This window comes from Micromys minutus (genome assembly GCF_963924665.1).
Source record: "Micromys minutus genome assembly, chromosome: 25".
Lineage (NCBI taxonomy): Eukaryota > Metazoa > Chordata > Mammalia > Rodentia > Muridae > Micromys > Micromys minutus.
In genome coordinates this window covers 8,948,637-8,968,816 of record NC_137960.1, presented here as the reverse complement: position 1 = coordinate 8,968,816, position 20,180 = coordinate 8,948,637, and the positions used below count along the sequence as shown (strand labels likewise).

At 46.8% G+C, this 20,180-nt stretch overlaps 1 protein-coding gene across 2 annotated transcripts in view; it reads right to left on the bottom strand.

The window, feature by feature from the left end:
• Nucleotides 1-4,302: 4,302 nt before the first annotated feature.
• ADARB1 (adenosine deaminase RNA specific B1) overlaps nucleotides 4,303-20,180 on the bottom strand; it is a 34,398-nt gene continuing 18,520 nt past the window's right edge. For both annotated transcript variants that reach the window (XM_080937517.1, XM_080937518.1), the window contains exons 6-8: nucleotides 18,250-18,431; nucleotides 9,056-9,234; nucleotides 4,303-8,345 (exon numbers count right to left, since the gene is read on the bottom strand). In XM_080937517.1, coding sequence (XP_080793643.1) covers nucleotides 8,166-8,345; nucleotides 9,056-9,234; nucleotides 18,250-18,431 — 541 coding nt within the window. In that variant the 3' untranslated portion in view covers nucleotides 4,303-8,165. The remainder of the gene's footprint in view (nucleotides 8,346-9,055; nucleotides 9,235-18,249; nucleotides 18,432-20,180) is intronic.

The window sequence follows — 20,180 nt, the reverse complement described above, 5'->3', positions numbered from 1 at the left end:
AAAGAGCCTCATTATCTTCCTGTGATGTAATGTGTCCTGTGCAATTCCTAGGGCTCCCCAGCAAAGGCCTGGCGTGGGCTTCCAGGCCATTTAGATGACCAGGTGAGAGAGGCGTGCTATGGGGCCGGAAGCACACTGTGATCTCTCATAGTTGTCACCAGATTGTAAGCACAAAGCTGAAAACAACAAAACAGCTAAACTCTAACATGGAACTCTGATCATCCATAGCTGGGTCGCCATCTTTGTCAACAGACGTCAGCCATGTCCACAGCTTTGGTATCAGCAGACAGACGGGTAATTTTAAAGAGATTCCTCTCCCTTCCATTCACAGGGAGCAGGTGAGGGGAGCTGATCATAGTGTGCACATCTACTCAGAGAGGGTGGAGGGCTAAGTGACAGGGCTGACAGTCACCTGCCTGGCAGGTGACAATACTCAGCTGATAGCTAAATACCAGGAAATCTGACACATGCCAGGAAAATACAGCTTTTAACTATCTTTTAAAAATGATTTTCTGAAAAATAAATTACTGCACAGGTCACTCAGGATGAGTCCACGTTTATAGGGAAATGCATAGCAGCAAAAGGCAAATCCTTGTCTGGAATGGATTCTGTATCTCTCTGGAACATCTAGGCATCTACATCAAGCTGATTAATTCAGGGTGAAAAAGAAAACACAGGTCCTCTTCTGACTTCCCTTAAAAATATCCCATTTCCACATAAGCCCTCATCCACATTCTCATGCAACTATTGCATTTTGTTTTGCTGGGGAGAAACTCATATCCTGCAGTTTAAAGGAGATTGTGGAGGGGCAGGACAGCACAGGGACCGTGACCTTAGAAGCTCAGCACTCATTGATGGCCTTCTGGTTCAGGGAGCACTCTGGGGACTTTGGAGCAGTAGGGCCTGCTGAAAATCTACCTGCAGGGTGACCAGTTTGCAAACAACCTTGTTACAAATCCTGTCTCTCCCACCTACACTGGGGAAGTCCCGGACAGGCTCAGAAAGGACTTGCAGCAGGGACTTTGATTATGTTCATTATCTCTTAACCCTTACATTTCTCCTTTTGAATCTACATTTGTAGATTTGTAGCTACTCTGAGTTGTTTCAGCCTCTTCCTCCTGTACAGCCCTACTTGGCTCTAGTATATGTATGTACTCTGCCTGTACCTCTTCTCCTTCCTGACACCTCACCCCAGGTTTCCAGTTTTGGAGCTAATGCTCTGGCTCTCCTTGCATCTGGCTCTTGCTTAAGAAACAGCTCCAGAACATCTGTGGAGGTATGGGCGACCAACCGGTCTGCTGAGATCTGACTTAGGGGGCGTGTCTCCCCACTCCACCTTCCACTTCTGCCTCCATTTAGCAGAACAGGCTCTTGGCCCCATATAATGTTCTTTTTCTTCTCAAAGTTGTGATCATCCTAATTTCTCTACTATAAAACATCTTATGAATCAAAACTTAAATTTAGTCAGGTCAAAGGTTTTGTTAGTAATATTCTGGAATCACATTATTTTCACACATCACTGTTTTTTTTTTTTTTTAAAGATTTATTTATTTTATGTATGTGATTACACTGTTGCTCTCTTCAGACATACCACAAGAGGACATGAGATCCTATGATAGATGGTTGCGAACTACCATGTGGTTGCTGGGAATTGGACTCAGGACCTTGGAAGAGCACTCAGTGCTCTTAACCACTGAGCCATCTCTCCAACCCCCACATCACAGTTTTGCGAAAACACATGTAAGGCAGTAACAAAGTAACACAGGGCATCAGATCCCATTACAGATGGCTGTGAGCCACCATGTGGTTGCTGGGAATTGACCTCTGGAAGAGCAGTCAGTGCTCTTAACCACTGAGCCATCTCTCCAGCCTAACCTAGTACCTCCTAATCAGGGCCTTTCCAACCTATAGTCCAGGATCATGAGGCCCTCCCATTTCATTGTGGCAGGGTCTAGACTCATTTATATTCTAGCTTTGTTGTTGTGGGTGTGTTAAGAAAACTGAATGAATTAAAGAAAAACATAGCAATAATCTCAACTGCATTCTGAATTTCTACGTAATATCCTTCAAATCTGGTACTTTAAAATTTTTTTCAAGCTGTCAGGACGGTTTTAAGGCTTCATCAGCTGTCAAATCAATGAGGTTTTTATTCTAGTGTTTTAATGCAAAGGATTAGAAAGCACTTGGCTTGCTGAAGGATGTGTCATCCTGTCATCCTCAGTCATGGTGTTTATGACACCACTTATCAAGGGACTGCCATTTACCTGCGATTCTGTGTCACCTTGTTAAGCCTAATGTATTCAGAAGGGGTCTGGGACATTGAGATGCAAATTTCAGTGCTCCCCCAATTTAATATTGATAAGATGCCTTCCCTGCATCACCATGTTAAGTGTACTTTTCCTTGCAACGGTGTGCCTGCAGACTTGGCACATTCTATTTATGGAACATGTCCTCCATGTGACCTAATCCTTCTTGTCACACCGGTGAACCAAGTCAGACCTATTTTCTATCAGGAAAAAAAAAAAAAAAAAAAAACCTGACCTACTTTTCCAATAGAAACAAGAGTGTTAGCGAGCTTTTCTAGGGATATTGGAAAAGAAAACCATGAGAAACGAGTTAGAGCAGACCTGGAAGAAAAGAAATAAGAAATATCTGAGGGCAATCAAGTCAGATTTTTAAACATGTGGTTCTAACACAGCTATTTGGCTCATCTTGTATTTCAAGAAAATGGGTCTTAATTTGTAACAACCTCATGAAACATGGCTCGTGTCCTTGTGTTTAAGGCTCCCAGAACGTTTGTTTGCACCGGCACACTCTCTCCCCCCAGTCTCCCACGGGAGGCAAGTGCTCTAACAGTATTGTCTTACTTGTTAGCATCCTCATCAAATGGCTCCTTCATCTTTACAAAAAAAAAAAAAAAGAGAGAGAGAGAGAAAGGGATGGGTTGCTGTTGGCACACAGTCCAAGAATGGGGAATTCTGAGTGCTTGTGAGAAAATTAGAACAACAAAAAACCCAAACAAACCAAAAACAACAACAACAACAAAACAAAACAAAACAAAACAAAAAACCAATACTAGAGTCTTGTGACCTCAGTTTCTTCAAAACCACAGAACTTTCTTTTGTGTTCCTCTCAGGCGCAGAGGAAAGGCGTGAACTTACTTCAGATTATTAAGAGAAAACATGTTTGCCACATGTGACTTGACATTTGATTGTACTCAGCTTGAACTCACGAGAACTTTGCTCATGTGACCATTCTTAACTCTAGAGCATAGACCATCTGAGGCTTTGAATAAAGTTGGCTATTGCATGAGACCGAAGTCCACCTCATTTTTAGGATCCGTTCTCCCAGGCTCAACTGCCAGCTAGAGTGGTAAACAGGCTGCTAAAAAGCTAAGTCGAGTAGCTGTGCATCTGCGGTCCTTTTCATTTTTTTTAAAAGAATTATTTACTTATTTTATGTATATGAGTACACTGTTGTAGAGGGCATCAGATCCCATTGCAGATGGCTCTGTGCCACCATGTGGCTGTTGGGAATTGAACTCAGGACCTCTGGTAACCATTGAGCCATCTCTCCAGCCCTGCATCTGTGATATGTTAAAGAACATTCAGTTAATAAACGACACAAGTAGAGAAGCAAGTTGCCTGAGACCTACCTAAGTGGCCTACTGACCCTGGAGAGAAGGCAAGAAAGGAACAGGCTGCTTTCGCCTCCATTTTGGCTTCCCTGTTTTCAGCCTGAGATAAACAACCGATGGCAAACGTGTTTGTTTCACTTAGTAGAGAAAGTGAAACTCTCAGCTGAATTGGTTTTACTCCCTGACTAGTTCCAAAACAGCTCATGTCTTTAAATGTGCTGTTTTTAAAAGATACGTGGTTCACATGACTCTGACTCTTTAAAAACACTTCTATATTTATTTTATATTTAATTACAGAAATATCAGCCAGACAGGTGTTTTCAATGGGACATAAAAAGCCATGCTAGGTTCCACAGCCATGACCGCTTCCTTGTGGATTCCCTCACATACTCTCTTACAGAACACACACCTTCTCAAGACCACAGTACAACAGCCTTGTAGCCAACTTTCCCAGAATCATGAAGATCCTTCCTTTGACAGCACCCCGTAGCAGGGGTGAATAAATGCACTGAGTACTCGCTGCAGTGTACGGGAGGCGACATGACCAGACACCCTCATGGCCCAGCTATTCACACCTTTCAAATCATGATCAAGAGCAATGGAAGGAAGGACAACTCGGACAGGAAAATGTCTACGGCAAGTCATAGTGAAACATCTTAGTCTTTATTGAGAACATCTCAGTCCTTTGTCTACATGTGACAGCATCTCATGCTCAGTTCCGGCTGGGCTCGGTGTGAGGAAGCTCATGCAGGCTGTAACATGTGGTATATACATAAATATACATACAGAGAACACTGAGGATTGTATCTTAGCAACACGTATCTTGGCTGAATTACATTCATGTAAAGTGTCCAAACTCTAAAATCAAAAGTATATAACTCAAGCCTTGGAAAAGCTAAGAGCCTTTAGGGGCTTATTCCGTTAACATTCCACAAACTGTGCTTTTAACCCACTGTGTTCCATTCAGAAGAATGGCCCATCAGCTTCTTAGGTACCACCAGCTCCTGCTGTGGCTACGATTAAGTGCTTCTGAGGCTGGGCACTTGTCATTCAAACAGCAAACAGAAAACACAGGCACTACCACAGAGACGTGAACATTTCCCCAGGAACTGAACGGAAAGTGCACTGAGGAGCCAGCCATGATTGGTCAGACCATGGGACTAAAACCCTCACGATCCCTGGCAGGTCGGAGGCTTCCCAATTCCAATTTCCTCATGCTACATGAACCCAGTAGCCCCAGTGTGGAACAGTTCACAGCTGCAGAGTGGGTGGCCACCCCCTCAGCCCTGGGGAGACTGCCACATGATAGATATGCCAAGAGACAAGGAGACACACAAGCTGTACACACTGAACGCACACACTCTGCCCTTCTCCCGATGATGTCTGGGGTTGATGATATGAAGGGATCTTCTGAGAGGTTCCCTAGTTTCAAGAACTTGCAGGTTTGAATTGCAGCTCATTTTAGTTTTCTTTCTGATTGGGAGAGCTGACATTTCTGGAGTAAAGCAGCTTGGAAGTGCCAAGCTGCTCCTGCATTGTGTGTATTTACTCTTGGCACGGGGTGATGTGCAGCTCACCCCACATTCCTGACCCTCCGGAGGCTGCCCACCTTCGGTGCACCTGCCCGAAACTAAAGTTTAAAAACCAAGTAGCACATACAGTCTGGAGGGGAGAGGGGCTGGTGATGAAATAAAAGAGCAATGCCTCATGAGATGATGGCTGCACAATTAGACATATTTTTAATTATTAAAAAAATAAACCCTTAAAATAGAATGGTGAAAGACTCAGATGATTCAAAGGTGTTCTTTGGTGTCCCTTGCTAGGAGAGGTGCTACCTCCTGACACCATTAATGGATCAGGGCTAACGGCATGAACACCACACTCACCCTGCCTACATCTAAGTGGAGAAACTCGGCTCTGTCCACTCAAGACTCCGGCAACAATGCCTTCCGGTTGTGTAGCTGCAGCCCCACTAAAGCTGGGCCTGAATAATCCTGAGGGATACTGCTTTGTGGAATTAATACTTCAGGTTTAGTTAGTACACAGAACGGAGACACTCCTGTTCTTTACCCGCTGAAGTATCCAAGGCATCTCCATCAGGTTCTTGGTGTGTCTAGCTTTCTGCTGAGTCTGTGACATTTAGGTCCTGGACATGAACTACTGTCATGGGGGACCTTCAGGAGGAGGCTCAAAGAGCTTAGTGTCTTAAATCAATATTTGTTTCCTTTATCTCTGGTCACAGATGGGCTGTTTGAGCTGCCATATCCTGGGTGCAGGGAAAGGTGGCACATACCCTGTGCTGGCTCCTCACCACAGGGTGCCTCCAGGGTTTCCCTCCTTTCCGGGCCTAGGTCAAGTCTAAGCAGGGCCATCCCCTACTGTTTTAGATGCACTATACATGTAACATTCACTTCCCGGCTGGGCACCCTTGTTCTCTGACATGAAAGCCAGATGTAATGCATGGTTTTTAGTGTATATGGGATATACTTTCACTATACGTTATAACCAAAATGTACTTAAAAAGAAACTGAATCCATCTTCCCATCTCTACTAGCAAAAATACAATTTAAAAACAAGAGTGAGAACACACCAACATGTGTGTTTTTCTTTCTAGAAAGTGCAGAAGCCTGTGGGGAAGGTGTGGCACTGTGATAAAATGGGACCATTTTTCTAAGGAGCCCCAGTGCATTTCACCTAAAGATGGCCCTGCCATGGCATGCAGGGCCCTGCAATCCTGCCTGGGAGGGCTCCCTTTCAGGGGGGCAGGTGGTGATCTGAGCAGATCCGAGATAGCACGTGTCACTAGGGAGTTCTGGTAGGACCTTCATGCCTGGAAGATCAAACCCCACAGGACGAGAGCCATGGGAGACACCCACAAGGACGTGACAGGACTCCTGACATGGAGACTCAGTGGGTCTCACTTAAGCAATGACACACAGCCTCTTGAGGTCTGCTGGGAATCTGGTGGAACCCACGGTGGCGGTGCTCCTGTTCTGTTTCTCAGTGTGTCAAGGACAAACAACTGGGTGAGCATCCTGGAGCCACGCAGCTCTCGGAGCTCTGGATGCAGCCGTGGCGGACATGTGCCGTAGGGTGAGTCTGCACCTTCTCTGCTCACGGCCCTGAAGCTCCTCAGAGCAGCCTGCTGGACCAGGCTGGCACACTGAGCTCACAGCCACAGCCCCTCCTCCCTCTACTCCTTCCTAATCCTGAGTGGAAGCGACAAGGCACCTGGGGCAAGTCGGAGCACAGGAGGTCCAGGTGTCCCGTCCAGGGCCCTGGGTGCCACCCTGTGCATAGAGGGTGCTGAGTAGCATCTTGGGGTTCAGCCCCAAGATGCCAGGAGCACCCAGGCCTGCCTGTCGAGACCCCAGTGTCTGGTCTGCAGCGTTCCAGACTTACACTGTCCCACCAGCTTCAACATGAATGTTTTATTTTTCAAACACGTGTCTGATAAAGCTGGAGGAAACACCTTAATAATGTGCCTTAGGTGGCATGCTCCAAGAATGGTACCTGCTTATAACCTCTTTCCATCCTGTGAAGCTTTCTGAGCAGTCAGTAGTTCCTACCCACCAGATCCCAAGGGGGGAGCAGAAGGAAGACTGTGCTCTGACTGAGTAGCAGCCCTACTGAGTGCCTCTAGGCCTGTATGGTTAGAACCCCCGACCTTCAAATGATGGCCAGCAAGGACAGGCTATGGACAGATTTGGTCTTCAGTTACTCAGAAGCAAATAGAGTTCTCCATGATTTGAGCCTAACCAGGAGCATGGAAGATTCTAGAGCCAGATTCTAGAACTCTCTGAGGCAGCAGAGCCTAGGTCATGGCTCTGTCGGACACAGCATCCCATCTGCAGGGCCAGTGTGTGCCAAGGTCACACTGCATCATGCTGGGGTCACCCCATGAGAACTGTTAAGACCTACTGTGAGAACCTAAGTGTGAAGGACCTATGGCGAGAAGCCACACACGGATGTGCGCGTGGTGGTTCTCGTCTACTTCCTACCTCTATATTCTCGTGCTCTTTCACATATAAATGCTTTTGTCTATTTGCAATTAAAATAATGTGGCATAAAAGTGACCTGACATAATTACTTCTTATTTTATAAATCTCATTCCTAGCTCTGAATAAATTATTTATTCAAGAATCTCACACAAAGTAATTTCTATTTTCCTATACTCGAGGAAGCCCTACTCAGTAGAACTCAACGTCTAATGTAAACTGAGATATAAAGCGGTCACTGGGTAGCTCAAGAGAGGAAATGTGAGGCAAGGGGTGGTGATGGCCCCTGTGCCCCCATGCACCCCCACTGTGCACCTGATCCCTACTTGGATGTGAGGTGCCCGGCACCTGCACATCCCCACGCCGCCCTGTTGGGGTGAGAGCCTCGGGGGATGATGCTCGATGTCCAGTGGTTCCCCCAGACTCCCCATCCTGTCCTCAAGGTGCACACCTGTCCCAGTTCAGATGCAAGGCTCTGGGGGACGGTTCGGCACCACAGCCTCGCACTCTGTGCTTGGCGCCCGCCTGGCTCAGGGAGTGAAGGAGAACTGGTCCTGCTCCGTGGGCTTCTCCACCCAGGCGCCCAGCCCCGCCTTGATGAAGGCAGTGAACAGACGTGCCTTGGCAGCCTGGTACTCCTTCGCTGCCAGCTTGGACTCGTGGTATGTGGTGGGCTTCGTGATCTTGGTGCGCAGCAGGTGGGGGGGAACCTGTGGAAGGATACATGCATCGTGTAAAGTAACTGCTGGAACAGCAGCAGACGAGAAAGAAACCTAGCATAATGTTCAAAGATGATGCTCAGGGCTGGGCCGGCTTGTGAGAAAGCAAACAACGTTCTCTCCTAGATGGAAGAGCACCCACGAGAGGCCAGGCCTCAGGCTCAGTTTAGCCTCTAAGCAGTGGCTTGCTGGTCAGACAGATGGCTGCAGGACCTATGCTTCTGGCAGATCCCAGGGGGATAAGGTCATCAAGATAGCATTTGTCTGTCCCCATGAGGGTGGGAGAGTTTCTGCCTGAGCCCTACACCACTGCTCTGAGCTGACCTCACAATAAGAAAACACCATATCCATGGCTTAGACAAGAACAAATGTAACACCACCGTATTACCTGGTTTTTCTTGGGTAAAAGGGCTCTGTAGCTGAGGTAAGTACTCACTGACTACTTCCTCTTCATGATAAGCAGTCTCCTGCCTCAGTGCTGGGACTGCAGCTAAGCCTGTCAGGGAAGGAGGACGCTGACTCTGAGGCAGCTGTTAGGCTTGTGGAACCAGGGCCATACCCTAAGCTAACAACAGTCTGAAGAAATAAGATTTCTTTTGATATGATTGTTTTAGGAGGTTGCAATGGAGACATGACGGTGGAAACCAGGAGGGATGGAAGGGGTGGGGGTGGGCTGACACCCGGTGAGGGCACCTCAGTACCTTGCCGTGTACACGCATCCAGCGACAGTACAGCGCGTGCTTACACAGGCGGGATGGGCGACCCAGCTCATCCTTCCCTGTTGTGGCATTGATAACCTCAATGGCAGCGTCACCCACTGTCCAGTTGACACTGAAGTTGGGCGCCTTCCCCGGCTGCCGTGCCTCTGCATTGCTGATACCTGAAACCAAGAAGACATAGGAAGTGACAAGAAGCCCTTGCTTCCCACCAGGAAGGAGGAGGGGCCCGGCACAGCACCGGCACAGCAACAGTTCAGAGCTGAGAGTATACACTGGCCACAAGGAGGCTCAGCTCCCAGTGTGCAGCAACAAGGCCGAGAAGTCAGAACTGATACGTAAGTATACACTTGTCTGCTTGTCTGTGAGGGGCAAGAGTCTGATAGAGGCCTGCATCCACAGGACTTCCTATCAAGCGCGTCTTATCCCTCCCTGGGGACCTACAGAGTTAGAAACCTTGCAAGGGACAGACGGGCAGGCTGTCATAGCGGCACTCGGGTTCTATCAAGCGGAGCCAGTGGGGCTGCTCAAGCACAGCATGCAGCCCTGCCACAGAAGTGCCACATATCCAGGACACTCAGTTGTCAGCACAGTGCTCTGGGTACACAAGGAGTGTCAGCAAGTAAGCACAGGAGCATCCACGGGCTTGAGTGGTCTTGTAACCGACCCCAGGCTTGATCTGAGGAAACAGCACACACGTGTAGGTCTGTACGCTGTGCCTTATGATACAGGACATGTGGCTCTGTAGCTCTCTTACAGGCAGGCAGGCTTACGAGGGGAAGTGGCACAGGGACGGAAAGGCACAGGCAATCTGAGACTGCTGAGGGCATCTCTGAGCAGGACTCACCACAGCCTGCTTGTTACTCAAGGCTAAAGATGTCTGCGAGAACGAGAGAGAAAGGTACCTAGCACACACACAAGACAGAGACGAAGTCCTAGAATCAAACTCCTAGAGAGGAGCTGGTGTCTGAGAAGAAATATACATGATAGACTTAATCACAGAATGCAAAGTGCCACAGAAAATACCAGTGAACTACCATACACACATACCCCCCACACACATATACACATACACACACACACATACACACACACAGCCCCCACACACACACACCAAACACCATATACACACATATACACATACACACACACACATACCACACACAAATACACACACATACCACACACCACACACACACACACACACACACACACACACACCATACACACACACACTACACACACTACACACACACACACACACACACACACACACACACTACATACCACATACACACACACACACACACACACACATCACACACACATATATACAAGGGGAAAGAGACAACATGAGAACAGGAAATCATCAAGATATGGGACAAGCACCAAGTCTATATATGAAAAACATTAATAAAATCTTTCTACAGTCTATGAAACCAACAAACTACAGAACTAAGACATTCAGTAAAGCATAAGAAATACGAAGAGACTCCATCAAAGCATGTCACAGTAAACGGCTCAGCATCAGCAGAGTGAAAATCGTAAGCACAGCCGGAGAAGACATAAGAGGGGCTGGACAATGGAGATAAGACGGTAGGGCAGTGGCCTCTGAGTTCTAAAAGAGCATAAAGCCCCGGCCAACCCAGAAAAATATACTAGCTTAGCAAAATGTATTTTTAAAGATGAAAGCAAAATACACTCTCAGACATACTGATGCTGAATAATTAATTCTCCATCAGAAGACTCTTGAAAGATGTAAGAGAAGTCTTTAATCAAAGGGGGCAATAATGGCAAGTGGGAATCCAGACCCACAAAAAGTAAAGCAGGGTTGGGGGGACCTTATCATTTAAAAACCTTGAAATGTTGAAAGAATTTTAAAACGAAAGTAATTGTGTGGGATTTTTAGTACACAAAAAATATTAAATTGTGATAATACCACAAAGGCTGGGGGAAGAGAAAATGGAGCATCTATTGTAAGAGTCAGGGGGGTGTCTCTCTGTGGGAGGTGGGAGAGGGCCACTTGAAGGCAGACTGTGGTACATTCAGGATGTATATTATAAACCCTTTAAACTTATTAAACCTACGAAACAAAAGTAACAGCTAGAAAAGTAAAGAAAAGCTAAAAGATGATCATTAAACACAACTAATACTGTGGTAAGAAAAAAATGGAAAAGGGCAACAAGGAACATTTGGATCAAATTGAAACTAAGTAGGAAGATGAAAGAGTTAATCTAACACAATAAAAGTAAATGGTTCAAACACCTCGGTGAGGGGAAGAGACTGTTGTGTTTAAAATAATAAGACATTAAACGAGGCCTATCACTGGTCAGGAGAGAGCTGTGGCCACAGGCAGCTCACAGAATGAAGGACATTTCCAGAGTCAAAAGTCATTTTACAACGACAAAGGAGATTGTTTATTAAGAGAGGCCAACAATCCTAAACTAAAACACATGAAATAAAGGCTTGAACTAGATGGAGAAATAGACAGCCTCTGATACTAGTGAAGAGGCAGTCAATGTCTTTCTCTCATGAGCTGACAGAAAGAACGAACGTGGCAGGCATGACAAAGTCGGTCAACTTGGTGGAACTGACATAAATCACTCTACCTACAAACACTCTACCTGACACCCATTCTCTTCCAGTTCCACAGATCATTCATAAAGAAAGATTTAATATATATTTATGCAGGTGGTGGTGGTGCACACCTTTGATCCCAGCACTTAGGAGGCAGAGGAAGTGAGGTATCTGAGTTCAAGGTCAGTTTGGACTACAGAAAAAGTTCCAGGACAGCCAGGGATATACAATATATAGAGAAACCATGTCTTGAAAATATTATGTGTGTATAAAATAAATAATATATATATATATATTGTATCACATGTACATAACAGAACATACATGTGGTGGCCTGTAGTAAATGGTTCCTTTCCTGTCACCATGTGTTCTCACAGGATCCAACACAGGTCATCAGGCTGGGCAGCAAGTGCTTTAACCACTGAGCCATCTCACAAGCCCAATACAGAACATCACCGAATTGCAGAAGTTTGAAAGGACCGAGGCTATAGAATGAAAGTCTATTTGAAGTTGGAAACACAGACCGTTTTGCAAACCCCTCTAATACACTCGTGACTAACCAATGGACAAGGGGCTCTGAGATGAGTGGAAATGAGAGCACAACATAATGATGTTTACAAAGACCATAAAAGCAGCAAAAGACAACAACCTCTGCTAGCACCATGAAGAACTAGAGAAAGAGCAAGTAACACAATGCGTGTGCAGAAAAATAAGATAATGAAGGTGAAACAGAAGTAATTAATATGAAAGACAGAAAATAATAGGGAAAAGTCAATGAAAGCAGAAATGATTTTTAGAGATAGTAAAAGAATCAATGCTGCTGGTTGGGTTGACTGGAAAGAGGTGGGCCACTGTCTCAGGAAACACTGTGACCAAAGCTCTTTGGAGAGGAAAGGGTTAATTCAGCTTAGTCTTCCACATCACTTCATTAAAGGGAGTCAGGACAGGAACTCAGACAGGGCAAGAACCTGGAGTTGACGCAGAAGCCAAGGAGGGTGCTGCTGACTGGCTTGCTTCCCATGATTTGCTCAACCTGCTTTCTTATAGAACCCAGGACAACAGCTCACGGATGGCCCCTCCCACAATGGGTTGGGCTCTCCGCCATCAACACTAATCAGGAAATTGAAAAACAGGCTTGCCTACAGCCTTATTTTATGGAGGCACTTTCTCAACTGAGGCTCCCTCCTCCCTGATGACCCAGGCTTGTATTAGGTTGACATAAAACTAGCCAGTACACTCATCAGCACCAGAGTGGGACACAGTGTAACTAGAGATGCCACAGAGATTAGAACGGGAAGAGGAGTATCAGGAACACATTTACACCTACATTTCACAAATCAGACGAAGATACAGATCATCAAACTTACCCAACGACAAAGATTAAAGAAGTAACTGACATTCAGTTTGTAATTTCCTGTGGCTGAAGAGATGGCTCAGTGGTTGTGAGTACTGCCTGCTTTTTCAAAGGACCTGGGTTCAACTCCCAGCACCTACACGGCAGCTCACACATATCTGTAAGTTCAGTTCCAGAGAACCCAACGCCCGCGTACACACACACACGTGCAGGCAAAACACCAATGGACATAAAGTAAAAATGAACAAATCATTAATTTGTAATTTCCTCATAATGAAACCTCCATCAAATAGCTTCACTGTGAATCCAACCAAACATTTAAGAAAACATATCAACCCAAAACAAACTCTTCCAGAAAACAGATGGGAAAGAGCTGACTCTCTACTCCGTTTATGCCTGGTAAAGATGCGAACTACAGTAGCCTTGCAGCCCAATGTGGTAATGTGCACCAGTAATCCCAACACTCCGGAGGCCAAAAAGCAGAGGAAAGGAGCCCTTCCACACTCTCTAGAACTTTTCAGAGTTTGCTCACAGACATGACTACCTACAAAAGAGGTGATGTCAGGCCTCAGCAGAACGGGCACTGCTCTAAAGGAGAGTCTCACCGATGTTGGCATGAACAACCGGCCTGTGTCACCCAGCGGCCGTCATGGTTGTAAGTACGTACGGCAGGGCAGGGTTCTTGTCCAGAGCGCTGAGCCTACCCAGCATCCTAACGGCTAAAATGGCATCCTGGCGCGTGTGAAGGAAAACGATCTCGTTCAAGGTTGGACAACTCAGCCTCTTGGCCTACTTACTGAACCACATCATTTCCTCTGAGAACAACACCCTTTGCAGTTTCTCACATGGATCCATCTCAGGATCTGCAACGGCTTCTTCCTGGGTTTGTTGAGCTACCCAACTGCTGAATGGAAGATATCAAGGCATTTCCTTCTCTGAGGGAGGAAGTATGAATGTCCACTTAGCTTCAACCCGTGGGAATCCTCTGATCATAATGAAATTGGATTGTGTTCTTACAAACGGCTATTTTGTACTGTGTCATCTTCCCTTCCAATTGGATTACTTCTGTGTGATAAACCAGAATGAAGGACCATTGTGTGACTCCTATGTACCAAGCCTGCAAGATTCTATATTCCAGACAAATGGTCAATTAACTAAGAAGTGAGACTCTAAACGTGCAGACGTCCCCCCTTGTATTTTAAGTTAAGCAAATGGCCATCTTTAATGAAAACAGTGCAAAGAAGGCAAAGAGAAGACAGCTAGCCCGAGGTTCCGATCTAACCATATACTTTGTCTGAGCAGAAGGCTAGCAACGGTCACGTGAGTGCATTTCCAGTCTCCGGGGCTGACACATTGTGAGGGCGGACACCCATGAGCAACTCATCTCTCTGGGGCTGCTAAGTGAGAAGTAGGGTAATGAGCTGATCATAGGCCACTGTGCGGAGACAAATAAAAGCAGGAAGGACTTGGTGGGTAATGAGAATCCCTAGCTGTTGTAAATTAAGTGTGCTAAATAAGAACTTTTAACACAAAACTGCAGAGAGACTTGTGAACTGGCCTAATAATGGATTCAACTGAAACGTCGGGAGAGCTGCACTGATGGGTTTCTTATCTTCACTTCAAAGGCACACTCTAATGGGTGCCTCACCTGACTGAACCATTCTATGTGCAATGATTAATAGAGATATTTATGATTACTGTGGGTTTGTGTTTTAGAAATTATTATTAGTCCTTATAAGTAGAGTAAGGGAAGTTCACTAGTCTTTATTCTGCAAGTAAGAAACTCAACACTCCACCTCTTCCTAGAAGGGGACCTGAACCAAGGGACTTCACATGGAACACAAGTGCTCTATCACTGAGCTACATCCTTAGCCCTAAGGCATGAACTTTAAGGGAAGCCGTGTCCACAGCACCTGCCCATTGTGACCCAGAGAGCCTCCAGACATGGGACTGAGCCACCAGACAGCAGTAGCTGTGTCCACTGATAACCAATTCCTTAAGCAGGGGCAGAGTAGCTGGGACTGCTGCTCTTTCTTTACAGGAGTGGTCTGCTTGTGAACCTGTGAGGATGAGCAGCCACTGCCCTCCTGCGGGGAGGAGTAGTGCTTCCCCAAGGCCTGGCCATCCTACAGTCTCCCCAGAGCTCCCTCACACACAGGCTGTGCTCCTGGGAACCATATACCCATTCCCCTTTGTTTGCCCATTCTTGTGACAATGCTGCCCTTAAAGCTAGCACTAAGGGGGCCCAGTCCACCCGAACACCATCCTAGCAGTCTGTCTGTCATTCAGGCTCTAGAGCCCTCATGTGGGGGCAGTCCTTTCCTCTCGTATCTCAGCGAGCCTTGGACTATGGTCTTGGTCAGTGGAAGATCAAAGTCGGGGAACCTACTGGACAGGAGCTGACACCAGGCTGCCCTGAAACATGCTGGTGCTGGATATGCAGCTAAGGAGAAAGCTGCTGAGAAAGCTGGAGAGGTTTCTGTTTCCAGCCACTAGAAATGAAGCCAGGGAGATGAATCAGGAGGTCAGTGCTGGTCCCACAAACATAAGGATAAGGACCTGGGGATAAGGATCCTTGTGAAAAGCTGGGTGTGGCAGCGCACGCCTGAGACACAAACCACCACCAGCAGCAGGTGTGGCCTGCAAAGCCAAAGCTCAGAGTGCCCTACTTTCACAAGGAAATAAAAATTAATTCTTATTTCAAATGTGACTGCACTTAAAACAAGCAAAGAAAAACAAAAGCAGCAGCCCGGTGCTAGATTTCTGTCATGACTTGTGAACTTTTAGGTCTCCTTGTCTTAGAGAGTTTAATTATCCTGTGTTGTGTGTGTGTGTGTTGTGTGTGTGTGTGTTGATTTTTGTTCCTCCCTAAAGTCTGACAATCTACAGGGTACATTAGCAGTCATTCTCACAGATAAAAGGGGAGGAGGCGACACCTTCTCAAATACAACACTAACTGTAAAGGGCTGACAGAAACTGATGTCCCAGTGGTCCTTCTGTTCAAGCCACTTGTTAGACATAAGACAATAACCTAGAAAGCTGCAAAGGCTCTGCTGTGCCGGAGACTTATTGAGACTTACTGAGACAGTGAGCTCATAAATTAAGGAAGATATCAACTTCTCTGATTGCTTTTGTTTCTGGTGACACCCACTGTGGTATGTTTCCATCTTCTTGCCCTCTTCGGGCTGTGGGAGCAGGCGTGTGTCTATCCGCCCTCCATTCAATCCCTGGGCCGCTCTACTTTCTGCTGGGTGATCCCTTTGCCAGCCTCACAGGCATCCTAGTCCAATGGTGTCCTTACTAAAACAAAACAGCAGCAACACACTGCACCACTATTTCCAAATCAACTCAAGCAGCTTGCACCTTGCAATGACCCTGGGGCTGTCTGGTGGCTCAGCCGTGAGTCAGACTCTGCCTCCTGAAATCGGGCCATACTTCTGTACTTCTCATCCAGAGGATCAGAAAAGGTAAGCTGGTCCATTCCAATAACTGAGGCACAGAAGTTACCAACAAGCCAGTCAACAGAGGGGCATGACCCAGGCACCCTGAATCCCAAATTCACACTCCGTGAATGAATGAATATAAGGCAGTGACAACTAGAGCTGAACACTCACCATGTTTTGGATCTGGGTGGACTGTGTTCTCTGAAGGCCAGATGCAGCAGCTCATGTTTACTGAGCTGGGGCCAAAGTGGAGGAACGTTTCAGAACTGAGGCCCAGGGGAGGAGGTTAGGTCATTGGTCACACGCCCTCATAAGGGGTCAGTGCTCTCGCAGAACCCGGCTCAGGTCTTGGAGAGCAAGTCCTTATAAACAGGGATCCTGACCCTTACCTTGTTCTGTTGTCATGGGTACCGTACCATGGGTACGTTTATCTGTCTCGCTGCCCTTCTCTTTCAAATTTGAGTGTGTGTGTGTGTGTAAGAGAGAGAGAGAGAGAGAGGAGAGAGAGAGAGAGAGAGAGAGAGAGAGAGAGAGAGAGAGAGAGAGAGAGAGAAACAGACTGCACCCTTGCACCCTTGTTGTGTGTGTGTGCCTGTGGAAGCCAGAAGAGGCAGGAGGTTACCTAGACCCTGAGTTCTCTCTCCAGCCCCACCATGGGCTCTGCATGCATTCCTCTCTCTGTTGTGATGACTTCCTATCCCACATGAGCTGGATGCTGAAGGGATAAGGCCCCTGACCTTGGATTTTCAGTCTCCAAAACTGTGAGCTAAAGAAACATTTCTTTATGAAGTGTCTACTCTCAAATATCTTGTGACTGCAATTGCTGATAAAGCACTCTTCCTCCAAATGCAGCACACAGCAAGTTTCCTGACCTCTGGGAAATTCATGCCCTAATAATACTCCAAGGTTCAACCAAGCCATCAGGTCTTATGAGTAAAAAGGACTTTTTGAGAAATAGGGAGCTGCGATATTTGATCCTAGATACCTTTCATCTTTCCCTTTCCCTGCATATCTGCATATTTCCAATGCTCTGACAGACATGCTGTCAAACAAAAGTCCACATGCTTTCCTGTAGTTATGCTAGTAGCAGGGCACTGAGGCAGAGTACACATGCACCCTCCCCCTCCAAAAAAGCATTTTTTAGTGTAGGGTAAAACATTTTAGTTTTGAGCTTACAGAAGTAAGTAAAATGTTATTTTTTAAAAGAGTAAAAATACCTTAACTGTGTCCTTTTAAATAAGGGTGGCTTAGAAGTTAGGACCCTTGAATTCAAAATCTCCTGTTCACTTTACTGTCAGCCCCTGACACTCTACAAAAGAAAAGAAACCAGGAATAAAGGTGTAAAAGGCAGGAGAGGCACCAGGGAAAGAGAGGCGAGTGGTCAGCGCAGCTGCCACACCTGCCACAGTGCAGAGGGGGCTGGGTGGCAGATGCCAGCAGCGACTGGGATAGCGTCTGAGTGAGGACGAATGGTTGCCAAGTCCCAGCCTGGCTGGTCTGGGAAGAGTGCCTAAGTCTTTGCCACTGGGGCAGGAATGAATACAAGGTACACGAGAAAGCACAGAGGTGTCAGGCTCCTGCAACTTCTGTAGCAAATAGTTCACAACTGAGGAAAGGCATTTTTCTTGGAGAAGGACTGCCTTAAAAGGCCCTGGAGATCAGACCAAGAGGCTCAGAGACAAGGTCTTGTTCCCCTTTTAATGGCTTTGCCGCTGCCTGGCAGCCACATGCTGGCTCTGGCGGGGCCTCAGACACTGCGAGCTCAGGGCACGGAGGTAGGAGGTGAGGAGCGAGATGGTACTTGCCGCTGAGCAGGGGCTTGTTGAGGGTGTAGAGTGGTGGCAGGTCCTCGATGTTGGAGATCCGCTGGTACATGGCCCTGGAGAGGTGGTCCCCGTGGTACAGGCTGCCCAAGATGATGCTGGAGAAGTAGATGGGCTCCACGAAAATGCTGAGCAGGGAGCCCTGGATGCCCACCACGTTCCAGCTGCAGGGAGAAGGGGGCACATGTCAGGAGACGCAACTGTGGCATCCCGTGCAGACAGCACAGAGACTCACGGCTAAGTCTGCGGGACTTGTAGAAGGTGAAGACCACGCAGTGAAAACTTTGACTCTGCAGCTCAAGTTTTACACAAAATTATTTAAAAATTACCTTAGACTGTGAAATAATTTCGGGTCATAATCTTAGGGTTTCTATTGCTGTGATGAAATGTCACAGCTAAAAGCAGCTTGGAAAGAAAAGGGTTTATTTCATCTTATAGCAAGGGGAAGTCAGATCAGGAGCTCAAGGCACAGACTGAAGCAGAGACCATGGAGCAATGCTGCTTACTGGCTTGCTCTCCACAGCGTGCTTGGCCTGCTTTCTTACATCAGCTACACCCACGTGCCTAGGAGAGGAACTGCCCACTTTAGGCAGATGCCCTATGACGTGCCTATAGATCAGTCTTACGGCATTTTCTCAATTAAGATTCCCTCTTCCCAGCTGCATCTAGCTTTGTGTAAAGCTGACAAAAACTAAGCATATTTCCCCATGACAACATACTTTCTGGAGGTTTTTTTTTTTTTCTTAAAAGGCATGTACTGGCTGGTTTTGTGTCAACTGGACACAAGTTGGAGTCATCACAGAGAAGGAGCCTCAGTTGAGGAAATGCCTCCATGAGATCCAGCTGTAAGGCATTTTCTCAACTACTGATCAAGGGGGGAGGCCCAGCCCATTGTGGGTGGAGCCATCCCTGGCCCAGCCCATTGTGGGTGGAGCCATCCCTGGCCCAGCCCATTGTGGGTGGGGCCATCCCTGGGCTGGTAGACCTGGGTTCTATAAGGAAGCAGGCTGAGCAAGCCAGGGGAAGCAAGCCAGTAAGTAACATTCCTCCATGGCCTCTGCATCAGCTCCTGCTTCCTGCCCTGTGTGAGTTACAGTCCTCACTTCCTTTGGTGATGAACAGCAATGTGGAAGTGTAAGCTGAATAAACCCTTTCCTCCCCAACTTACTTCTTGGTCATGCTGTTTTGTGCAGCAATAGAGACCCTGACTAAGACAAGGTATTAAGAAGCCACATGTTTGTTTATGAAAAACTTGAGGAAATTTCACAAGGGCAAATATATACTTTGCCTGCTTCTAATAAAATGGCTACTCAGTCAGGGAACAAGTGTCCTGATCCAGGGCTACAGTCTCATGTGGAGTTCCTCAGAGGGTGGTGTCTGTGTGTGTGTGTGTGTCTGTGTGTGTCAACTGTGGCACATGCACTAGAGACTGAGATTGTAACAATGAGCTGCCAGTTACCACACCACTGTTTGATATCTGCAGGCCAACACTGACATACTGCTGGCCTACTATGTGTCTGCTCTCTTCACTCCAGATAAGACATGCTAGTTAACCAGGAAACCACTGCATACCAAGCAACTTTTGTGTGTGTCACATGCGATGGAAGAGGAGAGGAGAAAACACAGCCCAGGGACTAAACAATAAAGCAGCAAAAAGGCAAACAGATGAAGGCACAAGCAATCTGTGGCAAAGTACAGAGCTCTGTGAGAAAAGGATAAGAGAGACTACCCACTTAGGAGGTACCAACTTTAAGGAAGGCTTCTTGAACTGACTGATCCTGAGGCTGAGCCCCAAAGAGAGGGGGTGCAGGACATACTTCAGCCTTTGGGATGAGGGATTAGAGACAGGTGGTGGTAACCATGGAGAAGTAGGACAGGCTGGAGGGCAGGGTTGATGTGAGTGGCCAGGAGCC